This window comes from Pseudophryne corroboree, chromosome 8 (genome assembly GCF_028390025.1).
Source record: "Pseudophryne corroboree isolate aPseCor3 chromosome 8, aPseCor3.hap2, whole genome shotgun sequence".
Classification (NCBI taxonomy): domain Eukaryota; kingdom Metazoa; phylum Chordata; class Amphibia; order Anura; family Myobatrachidae; genus Pseudophryne; species Pseudophryne corroboree.
Window position 1 is genome coordinate 386,167,026 of NC_086451.1, and position 19,999 is coordinate 386,187,024.

Sequence of the window (19,999 nt, forward strand, 5' to 3'; positions counted from 1 at the left end):
ATCCACAACTTTTCTGGACTTGTGGGCAGGTGCATTGCCGAGATGGAGAAGGTCACCAGAAGTGCGAGTTCTTGGACGGTATCTGGAAATAGCTTCCAGCACTTGCAGCAGGCATTGGTTGGCATACCAGTCCCCATGAACGGGGTACGGTAGCTACATGACCAGTCTTGGCCACAAAAATAGCCACCATCTGCTTGACCACTCTGCGCTCACATAGGAACTTCTGTAGCTGCGCACCTACAACTGGGGGTCCACTGGGCCGACTGTAGATCTGAGATTCATCGCCACTGATGATCTCCCAGACATAGTTTGAGCGACCACCATCAAACCTGGCCAGCATGTTGTGGCACCAAGTCACCCAAGCATCCTTCTGCTCTCAAGTCAGCTGATGAGGCACCCAGCGAGCAGAAATCTTGCTCAGGCCAAGTTTTTTGTGGAGTATCAAGCAGATGGATCCTGATGAGATACCTACTTCCACTAACTGTGCCAAAGTCACCATGGCATCCACCTCAACTATGGCCCACATGGCAGTACTCAGTGATGGTGGACAAAGGTCGGCCGCAGCACTCCTCGTCTTCCAGAGACCGTCTCCTGTGTCAAATTTCTGCAAACCACTCAAACACAGTTGGTTCGGGGATGGTGCTTCCTTCCCAAAAGCAGCTCCTAGTCTGTCAAAACTCTTGTAGTCGAAGAAGATCATGGCTCTCCAGTGGCCTCTTGAGCTCCATAATGAGTTTGTGCAGGACATAAACATGCTGACTCCTTCTGTGTGCACAACTGCTTAGATATGGTTCTGTGCCTTGACATTTCCCCAGATCTTTAATCGGAGATTACAGTTCACAACCAGATAGTCAGATTGTGTCTACTCTACCTATGCACTGTACATCCGGAAACCTATTGCACAACCCACGTACATAGACCTGTCCAATACAATACGCATATAGAGACCTAACAACTAAGCCACCTTTGCTTCTAGAAATGACACTTTTTTTTAGCACATTAAGGGGCATATTCCATAACATTATCCAAAGGTGACAGATGTACGGTAACCCAGAGCAACCATAGCTTTTACAGTCTAGTGCAGTCTGAGCAGTGAAAGCGGATATCTGGCTGCTCGGTATGTGTTACAGCGCACCTTTGTTTCATTCTTCTCATCCTTTAATAATTTGTTTAGTCTATATTATGGCTTTAAGGTAGCACTTTTGCAATTGCTGTCAGAGACTTATTGTTTCTTAAAGGCTAAATGTGACCTGATAAGATCTGGTCACAGCGAATAATAATATATTGATAATAGATTCCTTTCTTTAGCGCTGGTAAGGGTTCTTTTGAGGCTTAAGCATATTCTATGAAGTGGTGGAATCTAAAGAAATTCCTAGAAATATCTGATGGCATGAATCTACATTTTTAATTTTTTATACCTAATTCGATTACGAAGTCTATATAGGATGTAAACGTCTTTTTTTTCTTACTTTTTTTTACTTTTTTGCTTAAAGTCACTTTTTTTGCTTCTTTCTTAGTAAATAGATTTTTTTACTGCTTGTCCTGTCTTATCGTGAGATTATATATTTTAAAACTTCTTTATTATGGTACATTTACTTAAAAAATACAAGTACAATAGAAAACTTCCTTACATATTTTATAAAGAATAAGAAATCCTTTGTGGCGATAAGTAGCCCTTTATAGCTGCAATCTGCACTATACTCCGTTGACCCAGAGGAACCGATCTGGAGGGGTAAGAGAGTTAACTTACTGTCTCTGTTCAGTCGAAATTCAGAAGGTCAACAGTCAGTATGTGGACACCAGAATGTCAACAGGTTCTGAATTTCAACAGTCATAATGTAGATCGACAGCCAGTATGTCTACATTGATAAACTGTTGACACTTTCTGAATGTCAACATGTAACAACTCTCATTAACTTCTGCCTTGGCTACTGCAGCCTCCTGCTATCTGCCATTCCTGTCATCTGTCTTATATTGCCGTAGCATGACTGATCATCCTCTCTCACCGTTCCAAGGGCCTAATTCAGTATGGATCGCTATTCAGAGAAATCACAAATTGAGCGATTATCGAATGACTGCGCATACTTAGCGTTCCCATTACTCATGCGTGAGGAGTAACAGCGACAGAAATAGCGTACAAATCATAATCGCAATGCAGCCGCTGTTTGACTGACAGGATGCCGGTGTTTATGGGCGGAAAACTGCTGTTTTCTGTGTGTATCAGAAAAAACGTGGGTGTGCCCAGGCGTTTTTGGGGAGGGTGTTTGACATCAGCGCAGACCACTTCCAGGACATCTCAGTTGCAGATAAGTGGCAGCCTCACCCTACTCACATTTGCTCAGATACCAAACATTCTTCGATGTTCTGGGAATTGCGTATGCATCTGCGAGTGGATAGCGAACTAAGATACATTCACAATTTTGCACGGAGCATTTTTTCTACCTGTCGGGGCGGTGCCTTTCTGCTCACAGACAACTGCAATTTCTCAGAATAGCGATCCATTCTGAATTAGACCCCATATATGCCCTTAAGAACACTGGCGCAATTGTGAGCAACAGCCTGAGCCCACACACATGATTAGCCAAGTAAGATATGATCTGAGTTCAGCTATTGTGGCCTGTGGATGGATCCGTTCATCTACGGCATGTTGGTGCGGCCAGAACATTATGCAGATCTAGGCCGGGGGGGGCTGAAAATTCTAGATTTACCACACAATACAACTGTCACCTAATTGATTTCTTTGATTGTTTCTTATTATTTATTCTCCATCCACAGATCTGTATTTTGGCTACCCAAAACCTGTCTGATTTACCACATGAAACCCCTGCCATTTTTTGTTTTCTTCAGTGTTGAAAATGAAATGCAGACACACAGTTAGTTGCTTTTATTTACAAAAAGAAAGTCCTACACAACATCCTTATAAGACCAAAGAAGGAGCCACGCTGGCCCTTCGCACGGCATGAGGGGGCACACCTTCTTCGGAGAGAGTCCAGCTTGTGCTGAACGTGCGGAGCATTAGATGCGGCAGTCGTAAGGTGCAGAGCCGGCTTTAACTCAATGTATCATCAGGCATCACAATTACATCCAATTTTCTGCAAGGATCTTGGTCATTCCTATGAGAGACCTTAAGATTTGATGGCAATGCAATAAATCTAGTCCAGTAGTGGTCTTGTGCGGAGGGGGTGGTGGTGGAATGTGGAATCCTCAGTTATGTCCTTTAGAGATCTATGCAGCTGGAAGTATATTCCCCACTGACTGAATGAGTCTGCTCTTTCTATTGTTACAGGATTTGTAATTAACTAGTGCCCATAATGCTATGCATCCAATTATATTGGGAACGAACTGGGAAAAGTCATTTTCGGGCAAATCTTCTTGATCAGAGGAAGATGGGAGGTTGGGAACTGGAACTGCGGGATCCTTGAGTGCTGTCACCACTGCTACTGAGCATGACCTGTCATCCCTAAATATGAGTGTGTACATATATTATATCATGTAATATACATACACACGCACACAATTCATGCATTGACACATAGGTAGTTGAGGGGGAGATAGATTTCTAACATTATGCATGTAATCATATCATTTATATAAAGTGCCAGAGCTGCGTTATTCTGTATTGTGGCCTCCTGACGAGGGGGAGACTGTTGAGGTTTGTACAGGGGAATGCTCAGAACCAGCTCATAGTATCCTCACATACAGGTCTGGGCAGGAGCAGGTCTCATAGTGGGCTATCCAATCACTTCCTTAAATGCTTTCCTCTCCCGTTGGCTTGATCTCTGCACTTTCATCTCTGTCAGCTGGATATAGCGAAGAACGTTGGTGTCTGGAGGGAAACAGGAGAACAGTCACATTTCAGTCCTAAATATCTATGCACAGCCGGGCAAATTCACATACAACATTTCTGAACTTAATGTTCCCACATAAAGTGGTTTATGGATCATTATTGGGGCCTACTCGCTAAACCAGCCAGCATACTTTATCTCCCATATGGGAGAGTCTATGACGTGAGCCAGAAATTAAAACAGGTTCAGTCTCCCATATCCAAAATTCCGACATACGGAAAATTCTGAAATCTGGAAACTTTTGAGCTCGACTGAGGTAGTGGCACGGGTTTGGTATGTGTGACTGGCGGTCTAACAATACCGGTGCTGGTATCCCGGCTGTGAGATGTCTGGCGGGGGGGTTGGGCAGCGAGCTCGTTACAGGTTCTATTCCCACTCTATGGGTGTCGTTGGCACCCAGGAGTGGGAATATTCCCTGTTGGTCGGCATGCCGTATGGCAGGATTTTGAGCAGGTGGGATGTAGTGGTCGGTATTGTGATAATACTACCATAGGAGCGTATAACCTAAGAGGATGGGATAGTGTATAGGGGCAATATTGCTGACTGAGGGGGAGTGTATAAATCCAGTGACAGCTGAGGGAATACACTGCGATGTGTGTGTCATGTCTTTTGTAATCTATTCTTTTTACAGGTGCACCTGTAAAAAATATGCCCTGACAGCCACTTAAATTGGGCAGGACAGGGCTAGCTTGGACCTATAGTGCTCCAGTAAAAAATAATATTAAGTATTTCAATATGTGTATTAACCCCTCACTCACCACCCAAGGGATGTGAAGAATAGCAACTTTATGTATTTTAAAGCAGCCTGTAAAAATCCATTGGTCAAAATGGAGGCTGAGAGGTCATGGTAAAGAGCACTGGCTCCACAGAGGAAGCTGGTCACCAAAGCCTAAGCGGAGGAAGAACCATCAGACCTGGCTTCTCAGCATCTAACTCTAAGCATGATCAGCATGTATTTCCTTCTCAGCATTTAAACCCATCACAGGATGGGGAGAATGCTACAATTAGCTGCCTAGTTTAGAACAATCTCTATACTGATATTATCTAATGCTAGGTACACACAGTGCAATAATAGGGCCAATCAGCTGATACACATCTGCTTTGTCCGGTCACTGCACAGTGTATACACAGCACCCAGAGCCACTTATCATTGAAAAACCAGTCAGATCTGTGCATCTGATCAGCCTCCTGCACCTTTGTTTAGAAATGATGAGCCAAGATGATGCACATTGTGTAATGTGTATATGATCTGCCCAACATTCTGCCTAATCGTCCTTTGGTGATCTTTAGGACAGACAGTCATTCAGATTGGAATGATAATTCAGCAGTGTATTAGCCTCAGGGCTAAGGGCAAATGCCACACTCCCATTTTGGTCACTGTGGGGATATGCCCGGTGTTCCGGGAGCTGGTGGACATGCCCCCAGTCCCTCTTTCTCATGAATAGATGCTACGCATAGCATCTATTCACCTATACTATAGGCCATCTATAGCGTTAATAATTAATACTGTATATTCTATACACTATCCAGTGTATATAAAGTACCAAAAACAATACAATGTATATAGGTACCAATGTGTACCTATATATCCAGGGTATGTACGGTATCCGTGTGGCTGGTCGACCCTACTTAGGTTGACAGTCACTAGGTCGACCACTATTGGTCGACATTGACAAATGGTGGACACGTGACAGGTCAAGGTCAACATGGTTTCAAAAAAAAAAATGTTACAACTTTTTCATACTTTACCATCCACGTGGACTACGATTGGGAATAGTGACCAGTGCCGAACGCAGCGATAGCAGAGCGAGGCACCTTGCCCGCAGCATAGCGAGTGAAGCGAGCCATGCAAGGGGACGTGGTACACTAATTGGGTTTCCTGGTCATGTTACGGAAAAAATTACACCAAAAACAGTTTAAAAATACAGGTCGACCTTTTCATGTGTTGACCTGTCCCATGTCGACCATGTTCATGTGTTGACTATTTGTTCATGTCGACCATGTCAGTGTCGACGTTATGACTGTTGACCCTAACATGGTCGACCATTCATACCAGAACCGGTATGTCCTAGGTTTATCCACTGCTCCCCAGACTCTCACACTTGTTCCAGAGTGGAAGATTGTGGCTTGCAATGGAAACCCTTCTAGAAATCCTGCATTTGTCCCTGATATACAGACGGAGCCACGCTAATCGTGGCTCCATCTGTGCCAGGGCGCGCCTATCGCAGCATCTGGGACGCGCTTGCGTGTGAGATGATCATGCGCCACATTCACTGCAATGGGAGCGTCTCTGTGCACTCCTGTAGCGTGGCTAGGCGCTGGATTGCCTAGCAGCGCCAGGAGTGCACGTTTGCGCTGGAGCCGCATTAGATGAGCGCGGATTCATCTGTAGATACTGTAGCTAATCAGCATAAAATGTAAATTAAAGCTAGAAAAGAACCATCACAAAAAAAATAAGAATTTACTTACCGATAATTCTATTTCTCGGAGTCCGTAGTGGATGCTGGGGTTCCTGAAAGGACCATGGGGAATAGCGGCTCCGCAGGAGACAGGTCACAAAAAGTAAAGCTTTTCCAGATCAGGTGGTGTGCACTGGCTCCTCCCCCTATGACCCTCCTCCAGACTCCAGTTAGGTACTGTGCCCGGACGAGCGTACACAATAAGGGAGGATTTTGAATCCCGGGTAAGACTCATACCAGCCACACCAATCACACCGTACAACTTGTGATCTAAACCCAGTTAACAGTATGATAACAGAGGAGCCTCTGAAAGATGGCTCCCTAAACAATAACCCGAATTAGTTAACAATAACTATGTACAAGTATTGCAGATAATCCGCACTTGGGATGGGCGCCCAGCATCCACTACGGACTCCGAGAAATAGAATTATCGGTAAGTAAATTCTTATTTTCTCTATCGTCCTAGTGGATGCTGGGGTTCCTGAAAGGACCATGGGGATTATACCAAAGCTCCCAAACGGGCGGGAGAGTGCGGATGACTCTGCAGCACCAAATGAGAGAACTCCAGGTCCTCCTTTGCCAGGGTATCAAATTTGTAGAATTTTACAAACGTGTTCTCCCCTGACCACGTAGCTGCTCGGCAGAGTTGTAATGCCGAGACCCCTCGGGCAGCCGCCCAAGATGAGCCCACCTTCCTTGTGGAATGGGCCTTAACAGATTTAGGCTGTGGCAGGCCTGCCACAGAATGTGCAAGTTGAATTGTGTTACAAATCCAACGAGCAATCGACTGCTTAGAAGCAGGCGCACCCAACTTGTTGGGTGCATACAGTATAAACAGCGAGTCAGATTTTCTGACTCCAGCCGTCCTTGAAATGTATACTTTTAAAGCTCTGACAACGTCCAACAACTTGGAGTCCTCCAAGTCGCTTGTAGCCGCAGGCACTACAATAGGCTGGTTCAGGTGAAACGCTGATACCACCTTAGGGAGAAAATGCGGACGCGTCCGCAGCTCTGCCCTATCCGAATGGAAAATTAAATAAGGGCTTTTATAAGATAAAGCCGCCAGTTCAGATACTCTCCTGGCGGACGCCAGGGCCAGTAACATAGTCACTTTCCATGTGAGATATTTCAAATCCACATCTTTTAGTGGTTCAAACCAATGGGATTTGAGGAAATCTAAAACTACATTTAGATCCCACGGTGCCACCGGAGGCACCACAGGAGGCTGTATATGCAGTACTCCCTTGACAAAAGTCTGGACCTCAGGAACTGAGGCCAATTCTTTTTGGAAGAATATTGACAGGGCCGAAATTTGAACCTTAATAGATCCCAATTTGAGACCCATAGACAATCCTGATTGCAGGAAATGTAGGAAACGACCCAGTTGAAATTCCTCCGTCGGAGCACTCCGATCCTCGCACCACGCAACATATTTCCGCCAAATGCGGTGATAATGCTTCGCGGTGACTTCCTTTCTTGCCTTAATCAAGGTAGGAATGACTTCTTCTGGAATGCCTTTTCCTTTTAGGATCTGGCGTTCAACCGCCATGCCGTCAAACGCAGCCGCGGTAAGTCTTGCCTTATGATTCTCAATACCTTTGGTATGAGAGGCAGAGGAGGAAACACATACACCGACTGGTACACCCAAGGTGTTACCAGCGCGTCCACAGCTATTGCCTGCGGATCTCTTGACCTGGCGCAATACCTGTCCAGTTTTTTGTTGAGGCGAGACGCCATCATGTCCACCATTGGTCTTTCCCAACGGTTTATTAGCATGTGGAAAACTTCTGGATGAAGTCCCCACTCTCCCGGGTGAAGATCGTGTCTGCTGAGGAAGTCTGCTTCCCAGTTGTCCACTCCCGGGATGAACACTGCTGACAGTGCTATCACGTGATTCTCCGCCCAGCGAAGGATCCTGGCAGCTTCTGCCATTGCACTCCTGCTTCTTGTGCCGCCCTGTCTGTTTACATGGGCGACTGCCGTGATGTTGTCCGACTGGATCAACACCGGTCTTCCTTGAAGCAGAGTGTCCGCCTGGCTTAGAGCATTGTAGATTGCTCTTAGTTCCAGAATGTTTATGTGAAGAGACTTTTCCAGGCTCGACCACACTCCCTGGAAGTTTCTTCCTTGTGTGACTGCTCCCCAGCCTCTCAGGCTGGCGTCCGTGGTCACCAGGATCCAATCCTGTATGCCGAATCTGCGGCCCTCCAATAGATGAGCCCTCTGCAACCACCACAGAAGAGATACCCTTGTCCTTGGAGACAGGGTTATCCGCAGGTGCATCTGAAGATGCGACCCTGACCATTTGTCCAACAGATCCCTTTGGAAAATTCTTGCATGGAATCTGCCGAATGGAATTGCTTCGTAAGAAGCCACCATTTTTCCCAGGACTCTTGTGCATTGATGTACAGACACCTTTCCTGGTTTTAGGAGATTCCTGACCAGGTCGGATAACTCCTTGGCTTTTTCCTCGGGAAGAAAAACCTTTTTCTGAACCGTGTCCAGAATCATCCCTAGGAACAGCAGACGAGTTGTCGGCATTAATTGGGATTTTGGAATATTCAGAATCCATCCGTGCTGCTTTAGCACCTCTTGAGATATTGCTAATCCCATCTCTAGCTGTTCTCTGGACCTTGCCCTTATTAGGAGATCGTCCAAGTATGGGATAATTAATACGCCTTTTCTTCGAAGAAGAATCATCATCTCGGCCATTACCTTTGTAAAGATCCGAGGTGCCGTGGACAAACCAAACGGCAGCGTCTGAAACTGATAGTGACAGTTTTGTACAACGAACCTGAGGTACCCCTGGTGTGAGGGGTAAATTGGAACGTGGAGATACGCATCCTTGATGTCCAAGGATACCATAAAGTCCCCTTCTTCCAGGTTCGCTATCACTGCTCTGAGTGACTCCATCTTGAACTTGAACTTCTTTATGTACAGGTTCAAGGACTTCAGATTTAGAATAGGCCTTACCGAGCCATCCGGCTTCGGTACCACAAATAGAGTGGAATAATACCCCTTCCCTTGTTGTAGAAGAGGTACCTTGACTATCACCTGCTGAGAGTACAGCTTGTGAATGGCTTCCAAAACCGTCTCCCTTTCGGAAGGGGACGTTGGTAAAGCAGACTTCAGGAAACGGCGAGGTGGATCTGTCTCTAATTCCAACCTGTACCCCTGAGATATTATCTGCAGGATCCAGGGATCTACCTGCGAGTGAGCCCACTGCGCGCTGTAATTTTTGAGACGACCTCCCACCGTCCCCGAGTCCGCTTGAGAAGCCCCAGCGTCATGCTGAGGCTTTTGTAGAAGCCGGGGAGGGCTTCTGTTCCTGGGAAGGAGCTGCCTGTTGCTGTTTCTTCCCTCGACCTCTGCCTCGTGGCAGATATGAATAGCCCTTTGCTCTCTTATTTTTAAAGGAACGAAAGGGCTGCGGTTGAAAAGTCGGTGCCTTTTTCTGTTGGGGAGTGACTTGAGGTAGAAAGGTGGATTTCCCGGCTGTAGCCGTGGCCACCAAATCTGATAGACCGACTCCAAATAACTCCTCCCCTTTATACGGCAAAACTTCCATATGCCGTTTTGAATCCGCATCGCCTGTCCACTGTCGCGTCCATAAAGCTCTTCTGGCCGAAATGGACATAGCACTTACCCGTGATGCCAGTGTGCAGATATCCCTCTGTGCATCACGCATATAAAGAAATGCATCCTTTATTTGTTCTAACGACAGTAAAATATTGTCCCTGTCCAGGGTATCAATATTTTCAATCAGGGACTCTGACCAAACTACCCCAGCACTGCACATCCAGGCAGACGCTATAGCTGGTCGTAGTATAACACCTGCATGTGTGTATATACTTTTTTGGATATTTTCCATCCTCCTATCTGATGGATCTTTAAGTGCGGCCGTCTCAGGAGAAGGTAACGCCACTTGTTTTGATAAGCGTGTTAGCGCCTTGTCCACCCTAGGAGGTGTTTCCCAGCGCTCCCTAACCTCTGGCGGGAAAGGGTATAATGCCAATAATTTCTTTGAAATTATCAGCTTTTTATCAGGGGCAACCCACGCTTCATCACACACGTCATTTAATTCTTCTGATTCAGGAAAAACTATAGGTAGTTTTTTCACACCCCACATAATACCCTGTTTAGTGGTACCTGTAGTATCAGCTAAATGTAACGCCTCCTTCATTGCCAAAATCATATAACGTGTGGCCCTACTGGAAAATACGGTTGATTGGTCACCGTCACCACTGGAATCAGTGCCTGTGTCTGGGTCTGTGTCGACCGACTGAGGCAAAGGGCGTTTTACAGCCCCTGACGGTGTTTGAGGCGCCTGGACAGGCACTAATTGATTGTCCGGCCGCCTCATGTCGTCAAACGACTGCTTAAGCGAGTTGACGCTATCCCGTAATTCCACAAATAAAGGCATCCATTCTGGTGTCGACCCCCTAGGAGGTGACATCCCCATATTTGGCAATTGCTCCGCCTCCACACCAATATCGTCCTCATACATGTCGACACACACGTACCGACACACAGCAGACACACAGGGAATGCTCTAAACGAAGACAGGACCCACTAGCCCTTTGGGGAGACAGAGGGAGAGTCTGCCAGCACACACCAAAAAGCGCTATATATGACAGGGATAGCCTTATAATAAGTGCTCCCTTATAGCTGCTTTATATATATCAAGATATTGCCATTAAATTTGCCCCCCCTCTCTGTTTTACCCTGTTTCTGTAGTGCAGTGCAGGGGAGAGACCTGGGAGCCGTCCTGACCAGCGGAACTGTGAGAGGAAATGGCGCCGTGTGCTGAGGAGATAGGCCCCGCCCCTTTTTCGGCGGGCTCGTCTCCCGCTATTTTGTGAATACAGGCAGGGGTTAAATATCTCCATATAGCCTCTGGGGGCTATATGTGAGGTATTTTTAGCCTTTTAATAGGTTTTCATTTGCCTCCCAGGGCGCCCCCCCCCAGCGCCCTGCACCCTCAGTGACTGCGTGTGAAGTGTGCTGAGAGGAAAATGGCGCACAGCTGCAGTGCTGTGCGCTACCTTTAGAAGACTGCAGGAGTCTTCAGCCGCCGATTCTGGACCTCTTCTTACTTCAGCATCTGCAAGGGGGCCGGCGGCGCGGCTCCGGTGACCATCCAGGCTGTACCTGTGATCGTCCCTCTGGAGCTGATGTCCAGTAGCCAAGAAGCCAATCCATCCTGCACGCAGGTGAGTTCACTTCTTCTCCCCTCTGTCCCTCGTTGCAGTGATCCTGTTGCCAGCAGGAATCACTGTAAAATAAAAAACCTAAGCTAAACTTTCTCTAAGCAGCTCTTTATGAGGGCCACCTAGAATTGCACCCTTCTCGGCCGGGCACAAAAATCTAACTGGAGTCTGGAGGAGGGTCATAGGGGGAGGAGCCAGTGCACACCACCTGATCTGGAAAAGCTTTACTTTTTGTGCCCTGTCTCCTGCGGAGCCGCTATTCCCCATGGTCCTTTCAGGAACCCCAGCATCCACTAGGACGATAGAGAAATAAGCATTTCAGTTGCTAATGCTGTATTGTAAAGATTCTGGATCTGGAGAGTCGTGTTTAGGAGACGGCAAGATTGCACAGTTTCTTCATCTCAATAATGACCATTGTAAATGCCAGCCTGCTGTGTGGCATCAGCAGATGTGACCTAAACATCACGTGTGATGTCCCGATACATCATGCTGCTTTACCATCAAGGGTGTAGCTACTATAGGTGCAGGGAGTGCAGCTGCTATGGGGCCCAGAGCTGAGAGGGCCCACCTTCCCTATCACAGTTACATATGTTATATAAATTTTTTACCATTGGGTGGTACATAGGGGCCCTTTCAAACTTGTACCTTGGGGTCTACAATATATCTAGGTATGCCTCTGGATCTGCTCATTGTTATATGGTATAAAATGAATTGAAGGGCATATAATGTTACATAATATGAACTGGGGACACTATGTCATAACATGTTCTGGCAGCCCCACAATGTGACATAACGTGAACTAGGGCACTATTATGGTGTCTCTCTAGAAGCATTGGGACAATGTTGCTATGGGGCCCACACATTTCTGGCTACGTCCCTGTTTACCATGTAACAGTTTCATTGGCCTCTTAGGTCATTTGATGCTGAATTGGGCACCAAGCCATCACTGATCCTGAGTGGAGCTTTTCATGTACCAACCCAAACTCGTAACTGGGATCCTTAGTCTGTTTGGACCAGGGGCTGAATTCTGGTATAGCCTACACAAGGTCTCTTTACAGGACTGCTACACAACACATCATCTTAGGAGGAGAATAGTTTTAACACTGTAGTCTCTAATGAACGTCAACACCCATCACCATTACCCAGACTCTGCCGATCACACAGTGAGTCCACTAATCAGACTATCACCCAGAGCTGACAAAACAACAAGACATTCTGATTACGTCACTCCTATAGAAATGAGAGTGTGATATGTCTCTGCCTCTCCGGGGAGTGATGGGCAGACAGCATGGCACCAGTGCCACCCATGAGCATACCTGTAGGCTCCCGGCTTCGGGCTTCCTTGAGATAAAGCAGAGCGTTTCCATAATCCCCTAGGTGGTAGAATGCGATGCCAGCTCTGTACGTGGCTTTGAAGTTGCTGGTCTGCTTCTCAAGCACCTTCAGGCAATATTCCTTCACCCGCTCATAATTCACCAGCTCTGACTGGAGCAAACAGGCTGCAGAGAGCAATTGTCAGGGGAGACAGAGAGAGAAACACATCATTATGTCACTAACCCTCCAGAGCACAGTCCCTCCCACTGCAGAGTGACACAGACAGAAGGTAATTACCAGACGTGGTTGTCTGCCCTCTCTACTACAGGGATGGAGCAAAGCTGTTCTAAGTGGGGTCTGCCCCTCCTACTGCAGGGTAATCTAAGGACAGAAGACACCATGGAGTCTATTCATATGCACCATTTCTATGTTGACATGTTCACCTCATTTTGTTGAAATGAAGTATCTTGGCCATTTATTAGAAAGGTAAAGAGGAGATACAGTGTCACTGATATCTCCTGCTTACCATTCAGTCTCAATCTGGGGCTCTGTCCCCATACTATGGGATGGAGATCAAATTCATCAGGTTCCGAAATAAACTACATTTTCAGAGCATGATCGTGGGAACCATCACCATCTTCAGATGACGCTGATTCACAGACCCCCGCTCCTATAGTAAGGAAGTCCAGATTGCAAAATCCCTCCTCCCCTGTTTAGATCCTGCTGCTGTATGACAATTTATATGTCCATATTGCCTACTACAGGGTCACATACAATATACACTGCTCAAAAAAATAAAGGGAACACTAAAATAATACATCCTAGATCTGAATGAATGAAATATTCTTATTAAATACTTTGTTCTTTACATAGTTGAATGTGCTGATAACAAAATCACACAAAAATTATCAATGGAAATCAAATTTATTAACCCATGGAGGTCTGGATTTGGAGTCACCCTCAAAATTAAAGTGGAAAAACACACTACAGGCTGATCCAACTTTGATGTAATGTCCTTAAAACAAGTCAAAATGAGGCTCAGTAGTGTGTGTGGCCTCCACGTGCCTGAATGACCTCCCTACAATGCCTGGGCATGCTCCTGATGAGGTGGCGGATGGTCTCCTGAGGGATCTCCTCCCAGACCTGGACTAAAGCATCCGCCAACTCCTGGACAGTCTGTGGTGCAACGTAGCGTTAGTGGATGGAGCGAGACATGATGTCCCAGATGTGCTCAATTGGATTCAGGTCTGGGGAACGGGCGGGCCAGTCCATAGCATCAATGCCTTCGTCTTGCAGGAACTGCTGACACACTCCAGCCACATGAGGTCTAGCATTGTCTTGCATTAGGAGGAACCCAGGGCCAACCGCACCAGCATATGGTCTCACAAGGGGTCTGAGGATCTCCTCTCAGTACCTAATGGCAGTCAGGCTACCTCTGGCGAGCACATGGAGGGCTGTGCGGCCCCCCAATGAATTGCCACCCCACACCATTACTGACCCACTGCCAAACCGGTCATGCTGGAGGATGTTGCAGGCAGCAGAACATTCTCCTTGGCGTCTTCAGACTCTGTCACATCTGTCACATGTGCTCAGTGAGAACCTGCTTTCATCTGTGAAGAGTACAGGGCACCAGTTGCGAATTTTCCAATATTGGTGTTCTCTGGCAAATGCCAAACGTCCTGCACGGTGTTGGGCTGTAAGCACAACCCCCACCTGTGGACGTCGGGCCCTCATACCACCCTCATGGAGTCTGTTTCTGATCGTTTGAGTAGACACATGCACATTTTTGGCTTGCTGGAGGTCATTTTGCAGGGCTCTGGCAGTGCTCCTCCTGTTCCTCCTTGCACAAAGGCGGAGGTAGCGGTCCTGCTGCTGGGTTGTTGCCCTCCTACGGCCTCCTCCACATCTCCTGATGTACTGGCCTGTCTCCTGGTAGCGCCTCTATGCTCTGGACACTACGCTGACAGACACAGCAAACCTTCTTGCCACAGCTCGCATTGATGTGCCATCCTGGATGAGTTGCACTACCTGAGCCACTTGTGTGGGTTGTAGGGAGGTCATATAGGCACGTGGAGGACACACACACTACTGAGCCTCATTTTGACTTGTTTTAAGGACATTACATCAAAGTTGGATCAGCATGTAGTGTGTTTTTCCACTTTAATTTTGAGGGTGACTCCAAATCCAGACCTCCATGTGTTAATTAATTTGATTTCCATTGATAATTTTTGTGTGATTTTGTTGTCAGCACATTCAACTATGTAAAGAACAAAGTATTTAATAAGAATATTTAATTCATTCAGATCTAGGATGTGTTATTTTAGTGTTCCCTTTATGTTTTTGAGCAGTGTATAAAACCTATCCCTCCCACTGCAGGGTAACACAGTGACACAGACAGACTGGATCTATGAGATTTGGTTTTGCCCTACCACTGCAGGGCAGAGTTGCCTACTCTCCCTCATTCTGCAGGAGACTCCCTGAAATAGTAGCTATCTCCCTCACTCCCTGAATAGACCAGCAATCTCCCTGATTTTGCTTTACATTCTTGGGGTAAAAAAATAAATCAGAGATACATGCATTCAAAGGAGTTCATCAGTGCCATTTCCCTGCATTGTTATAAGGCACAATGATCCCTGTGGCTACATGCATTTTAAATAAGGGTTCTCTTGGCCACTTACAGTATATGGAACCTATTGTAAAACACAATACACGAACAATTCCTGAAAAATATCAGTGTCTTTTCTTCAACAAGTAGATTTTACTAACTTTGCGGCTAATTTACATTTGGATGTAAATAATTTTTATGACACTCTCTCAGATGTAGCAGTACACGTCCGCGCTCATAGGTGTTACTTTCACATCTCCCTGAAATGCTTTTTCAAAAGTAGACAAGTATGCTGCAGGGTGACACAGTGACACAATCAAAAGGATACTATGAGACATGTTTTATCCCTCCCACTGTGGGGTGACACAGGTAGATGGAAACTGGGATATATTTATTCCTCCCATTTATGGGTGATACAGACAGACAGGAGCTATGAGACGTGTTATTACTCTCACTGCAGGGTGACATAGGGACACAGAAAGAGGGAGAGAGGTGTTATCCTTCCCACTGCAGGGTGACACAGTCAGAGGGAGAGAGGTGTTACCCTCCCATTGCAGGGTGATACAGTGACACACAGGGAGAGAAGTGTTATCCCTCCCGCTGCAGGGTGACACAGTGACACAGACAGAGGGAGAGAGGTGTTACCCTCCCATTGCAGGGTGATACAGTGACACACAGGGAGAGAAGTGTTATCCCTCCCATTGCAGGGTGACACAGGGACACAGACAGAGGGAGAGAGGTGTTATCCCTCCCACTGCAGGGTGATACAGTGACACACAGGGAGAGAAGTGTTATCCCTCCCGCTGCAGGGTGACACAGTGACACAGACAGAGGGAGAGAGGTGTTATCCCTCCCATTGCAGGGTGACACAGTGACACACAGGGAGAGAAGTGTTATTCCTCCCGCTGCAGGGTGACACAGTGACACAGACAGAGGGAGAGAGGTGTTATCCCTCCCACTGCAGGGTGACACAGTGACACACAGGGAGAGAGGTGTTATCCCTCCCATTGCAGGGTGACACAGGGACACAGACAGAGGGAGAGAGGTGTTATCCCTCCCACTGCAGGGTGACATAGGGACACAGACAGAGGGAGAGAGGTGTTATCCCTCCCACTGCAGGGTGACACAGGGACACAGACAGAGGCAGAGAGGTGTTATCCCTCCCACTGCAGGGTGACACTGGGACACAGACAGAGGCAGAGAGGTGTTATCCCTCCCACTGCAGGGTGACATAGGGACACAGACAGAGGGAGAGAGGTGTTATCCCTCCCACTGCAGGGTGACACAGGGAGAGAGGTGTTATCCCTCCCACTGCAGGGTGACACAGCGACACAAACAAAAGGATACTATGAGACATGTTTTATCCCTCCCACTGTGGGGTGACACAGGCAGATGGAAACTGAGATATATTTATTCCTCCCATTTATGGGTGATACAGACAGACAGGAGCTATGAGACGTGTTATTACTCCCACTGCAGCGTGACATAGGGACACAGACAGGAGCTATGAGACGTGTTATCCCTCCCATTGCAGGGTGACATAGTGACACACAGGGAGAGAGATGTTATCCCTCCCTCTGCAGGGTAACACAGTGACACAAACAGAGGGAGAGAGGTGTTATCCCTCCCATTGCAGGGTGACACAGACAGAGGGAGAGAGGTGTTATCCCTCCCACTGCAGGGTGACACAGGGTGGGACACAGAGAGAGAGAGAGAGGTGTTATCCCTCCCACTGCAGGGTGACACAGTCAGAGGGAGAGAGGTGTTATCCCTCCCACTGCAGGGTGACACAGGGACACAGAGAGAGAGAGAGAGAGAGAGAGAGAGAGGCAGAGAGGTGTTATCACTCCCATTGCAGGGTGACACAGTGACACAGACAGAGGGAGAGAGGTGTTATCCTTCCCATTGCTGGGTGACACACAGGGAGAGAGGTGTTATCCCTCCCATTGCAGGGTGACATAGTGACACAGACAGAGGGAGAGAGGTGTTATCCCTCCCATTGCAGGGTGACATAGTGACACAGACAGAGGGAGAGAGGTGTTATCCCTCCCACTGCAGGGTGACACAGACAGCAGGAGAGACGTGTTATCTCTCTCATTGCAGGGCGACATGGTGACACAGACATATGGTGGTTATGAGAGGTGTTATCTATCCCGCTGTAGGGTGATATAGTGGCATAGACAGCAACTATGAGACGTGTTATCCCTCCCATTGCCAGGTGACACATATAGGGAAGTGCACATGTCTGAGATGATGGACAGCAGTACAAGTAGTGACATGGGCCTTCTCTGGCACACCAGAGGTTAACGAACATGAAGAACCCCTGTTCCTCCCCTAACTCATAATACACAGGGTAATCTCTGGCACTTCCACATCAGTGAGCCCTCCTCCCCTGCCCCTCCACAACTGCATCCTGCAGCCGTGCCTCCACCACCTACCAGTCAGGCTGTCATAACACTCGATCTCTGTGGCCTCCACCCGCACCTTCTGAGCCTCCGTCAACCTTGTTCCAGCTCCGCCGTGGGCCTTCCTCTCCTCCCCGTCTTCATGGACACCCTTGAGCATCAGCAGGGCCCGGTGGTACTTGCCTATTGCATCCCTGAATTTTTTGTCCTTGTAGCAGCAGTATCCTTCCGTCTTAAACTCCACTGCTTTCTGGATCCTGGCCTCCATCTCAGGCTCGGGGGAGGCTGGCAGTCTCCCCCCACCTACACTGGTCTGGTCTCCCATAGCCCTTACAGCTGGCCCATGCTGGGGGTATCCCAGCGCCTGTTCTCTCTGAATGTACGTTCTATGCATAAGGGATGAGCGGCAGAGATGCTGATGATGCTGCTGGAGGAGGAGAGGGAAAGAGATCCAGCATCAGTCCATCCCCCACTGCATTCTGGGTACCACACAGCTGAGCTATCTCTCCTTAACCCCTTGCGTGTTCCTCTAATTCAGTGATTCCCAATATATGGGTCAGTATGTGTCACGTGAATAGGAGGGTAACCTCACCTGAACCTATGTATATTTTCAGAATGCTGAATTGTTATAGCTATGTCATTGAGAATTATACACTGTTACATGAAAGGCCCCCAGTATTATCTCCCACCTCTCCACTGTACTGAATAATTCTTACTTTGTCCTCATTATTTAGACACCCCTCCAGCATGATTAGTTTTTAGAGGATCATAAAATACTCTGCTGTCAATATTATGTCAAGGTATGCTGAGACTTATAGTTCCTTCAAGAGAACAGCTGTATAGGTTACATTTTTGTTAATTTGTACCTCGCTAAATTATTCTCCTCTGCAGCTCTGTACAACCCGGGTGTTCAGATCAGTCATACGACAGTCAAAATACAGGGACATACAAAGGAACAGAAAGCAAATTAAGGGTCACTGATCCCCAGAGCTTGCAATCTAATTGGGAGACAGGAAATTAAACATGAGATGCCAGGGTCTATTTTTGAACAAGGCCACAGCTACTAATATACTGTATCTATAAGTAAGATATTCCATTAGTAACTTAAACATGTAAATATCTTAGCAAGATGGGAAAAATTACAGCTGCATCCTGATGCTCAGGATCCCGAGACCTACTAAGTAACTATGCTACATTAAGGGGACATTTACTAAGCAGTGATAAGAGTGGAGAAGTGAGCCAGTGGAGAAGTTGCTCCATCAACCAATCAGCAGCTCTGTATAATTTTATAGTATGCAAATTATAGATGTTACTTCAGTGCTGATTGGTTGCCATGGGCAACTTCTCCACTGGCTCAGATCTCCGCTCTTATCACTGCTTAGTAAATGTCTCCCTTAATCCATAACCTCCCTGACCCTAACCCCCCCTTCCCAGCCTAACTGTAAAGGTGGGTACACACTGATAGATATATCTGCAGGTCAGTTTATCTGCAGATATATCTATGGGCGGATTGGGCAGTGTACTGTGCATACACGCTGCCCGATCCGTTGGGGACTGACGTCATCAACTGACCAGTTCAGCTGTCAATCACCACCGGCTGCTGCAGCATGTGTACGGGCGATCGTCTGGTCGCCCGTACACACACAAAGATGCTCCAATATATCGGTAGATATATTGGCCATCGGCTGTGCTGCAGGGCCAACGCGATATGTCTGTGAACGATGGAGTTCACAGACATATCGCCCGTACACTTTGGCCGACGGACCCGCGATACATCGGCCATTCAATAGAATGGCCGATATATTAGCCAGTGTGTACGGGCCATCACCCTACCTCCCTGCAGCCTAACCCTAACCTCCCGCAGCCCAAAGCAAATACACACCCCCTACCCCCCCCTTCCCCGTACACACACACACACACACCCCGCTGCTTACTTCTCAGCAGTCCCAGCATACTTACGTTTGGGATCCTGGCACTGGCAGTGCTTTGGGATCCTGTTGTCAGTATTCCAAGCAGTGTCGGGATGCTGGCGTCGGAATTATGACTGCTGGTATCCTGTCGGATTCTTAGCAAGACATCTCAACAAATCTACAATGACGATAAGAATACTAAGGAACACAATAAATATTTATGGGGAAAAAATAAGAATTTACTCACCGGT

The 19,999-nt window shown here is 47.3% G+C and overlaps 1 protein-coding gene across 1 annotated transcript; it reads right to left on the reverse strand.

The window, feature by feature from the left end:
- Positions 1 to 2,869: 2,869 nt before the first annotated feature.
- TTC9B (tetratricopeptide repeat domain 9B) lies at positions 2,870 to 18,318 on the reverse strand. Its single transcript, XM_063937668.1, has 3 exons — positions 17,872 to 18,318; positions 12,831 to 13,013; positions 2,870 to 3,826 (listed from the first exon to the last, which is right to left on the reverse strand). The coding sequence occupies exons 1-3, from the start codon at positions 18,230 to 18,232 to the stop codon at positions 3,732 to 3,734; spliced, it is 639 nt and encodes a 212-aa protein (XP_063793738.1). The 5' UTR covers positions 18,233 to 18,318; the 3' UTR covers positions 2,870 to 3,731.
- Between the last annotated feature and the right edge of the window lie 1,681 nt (positions 18,319 to 19,999).

What these genes read in the sequence shown, in the direction of transcription:
- TTC9B (XM_063937668.1), bottom strand. Translation starts at nt 18,232, where the DNA reads ATGCATAGAACGTACATTCAGAGAGAACAGGCGCTGGGATACCCCCAG. An exon ending in GTGTTATGACAGCCTGACTG is followed by an intron (nt 13,014 to 17,871) that starts GTAGGTGGTGGA and finishes TGCTCTCTGCAG; the next exon opens with CCTGTTTGCTCCAGTCAGAG. An exon ending in CCGAAGCCGGGAGCCTACAG is followed by an intron (nt 3,827 to 12,830) that starts GTATGCTCATGG and finishes GTTTCCCTCCAG; the next exon opens with ACACCAACGTTCTTCGCTAT.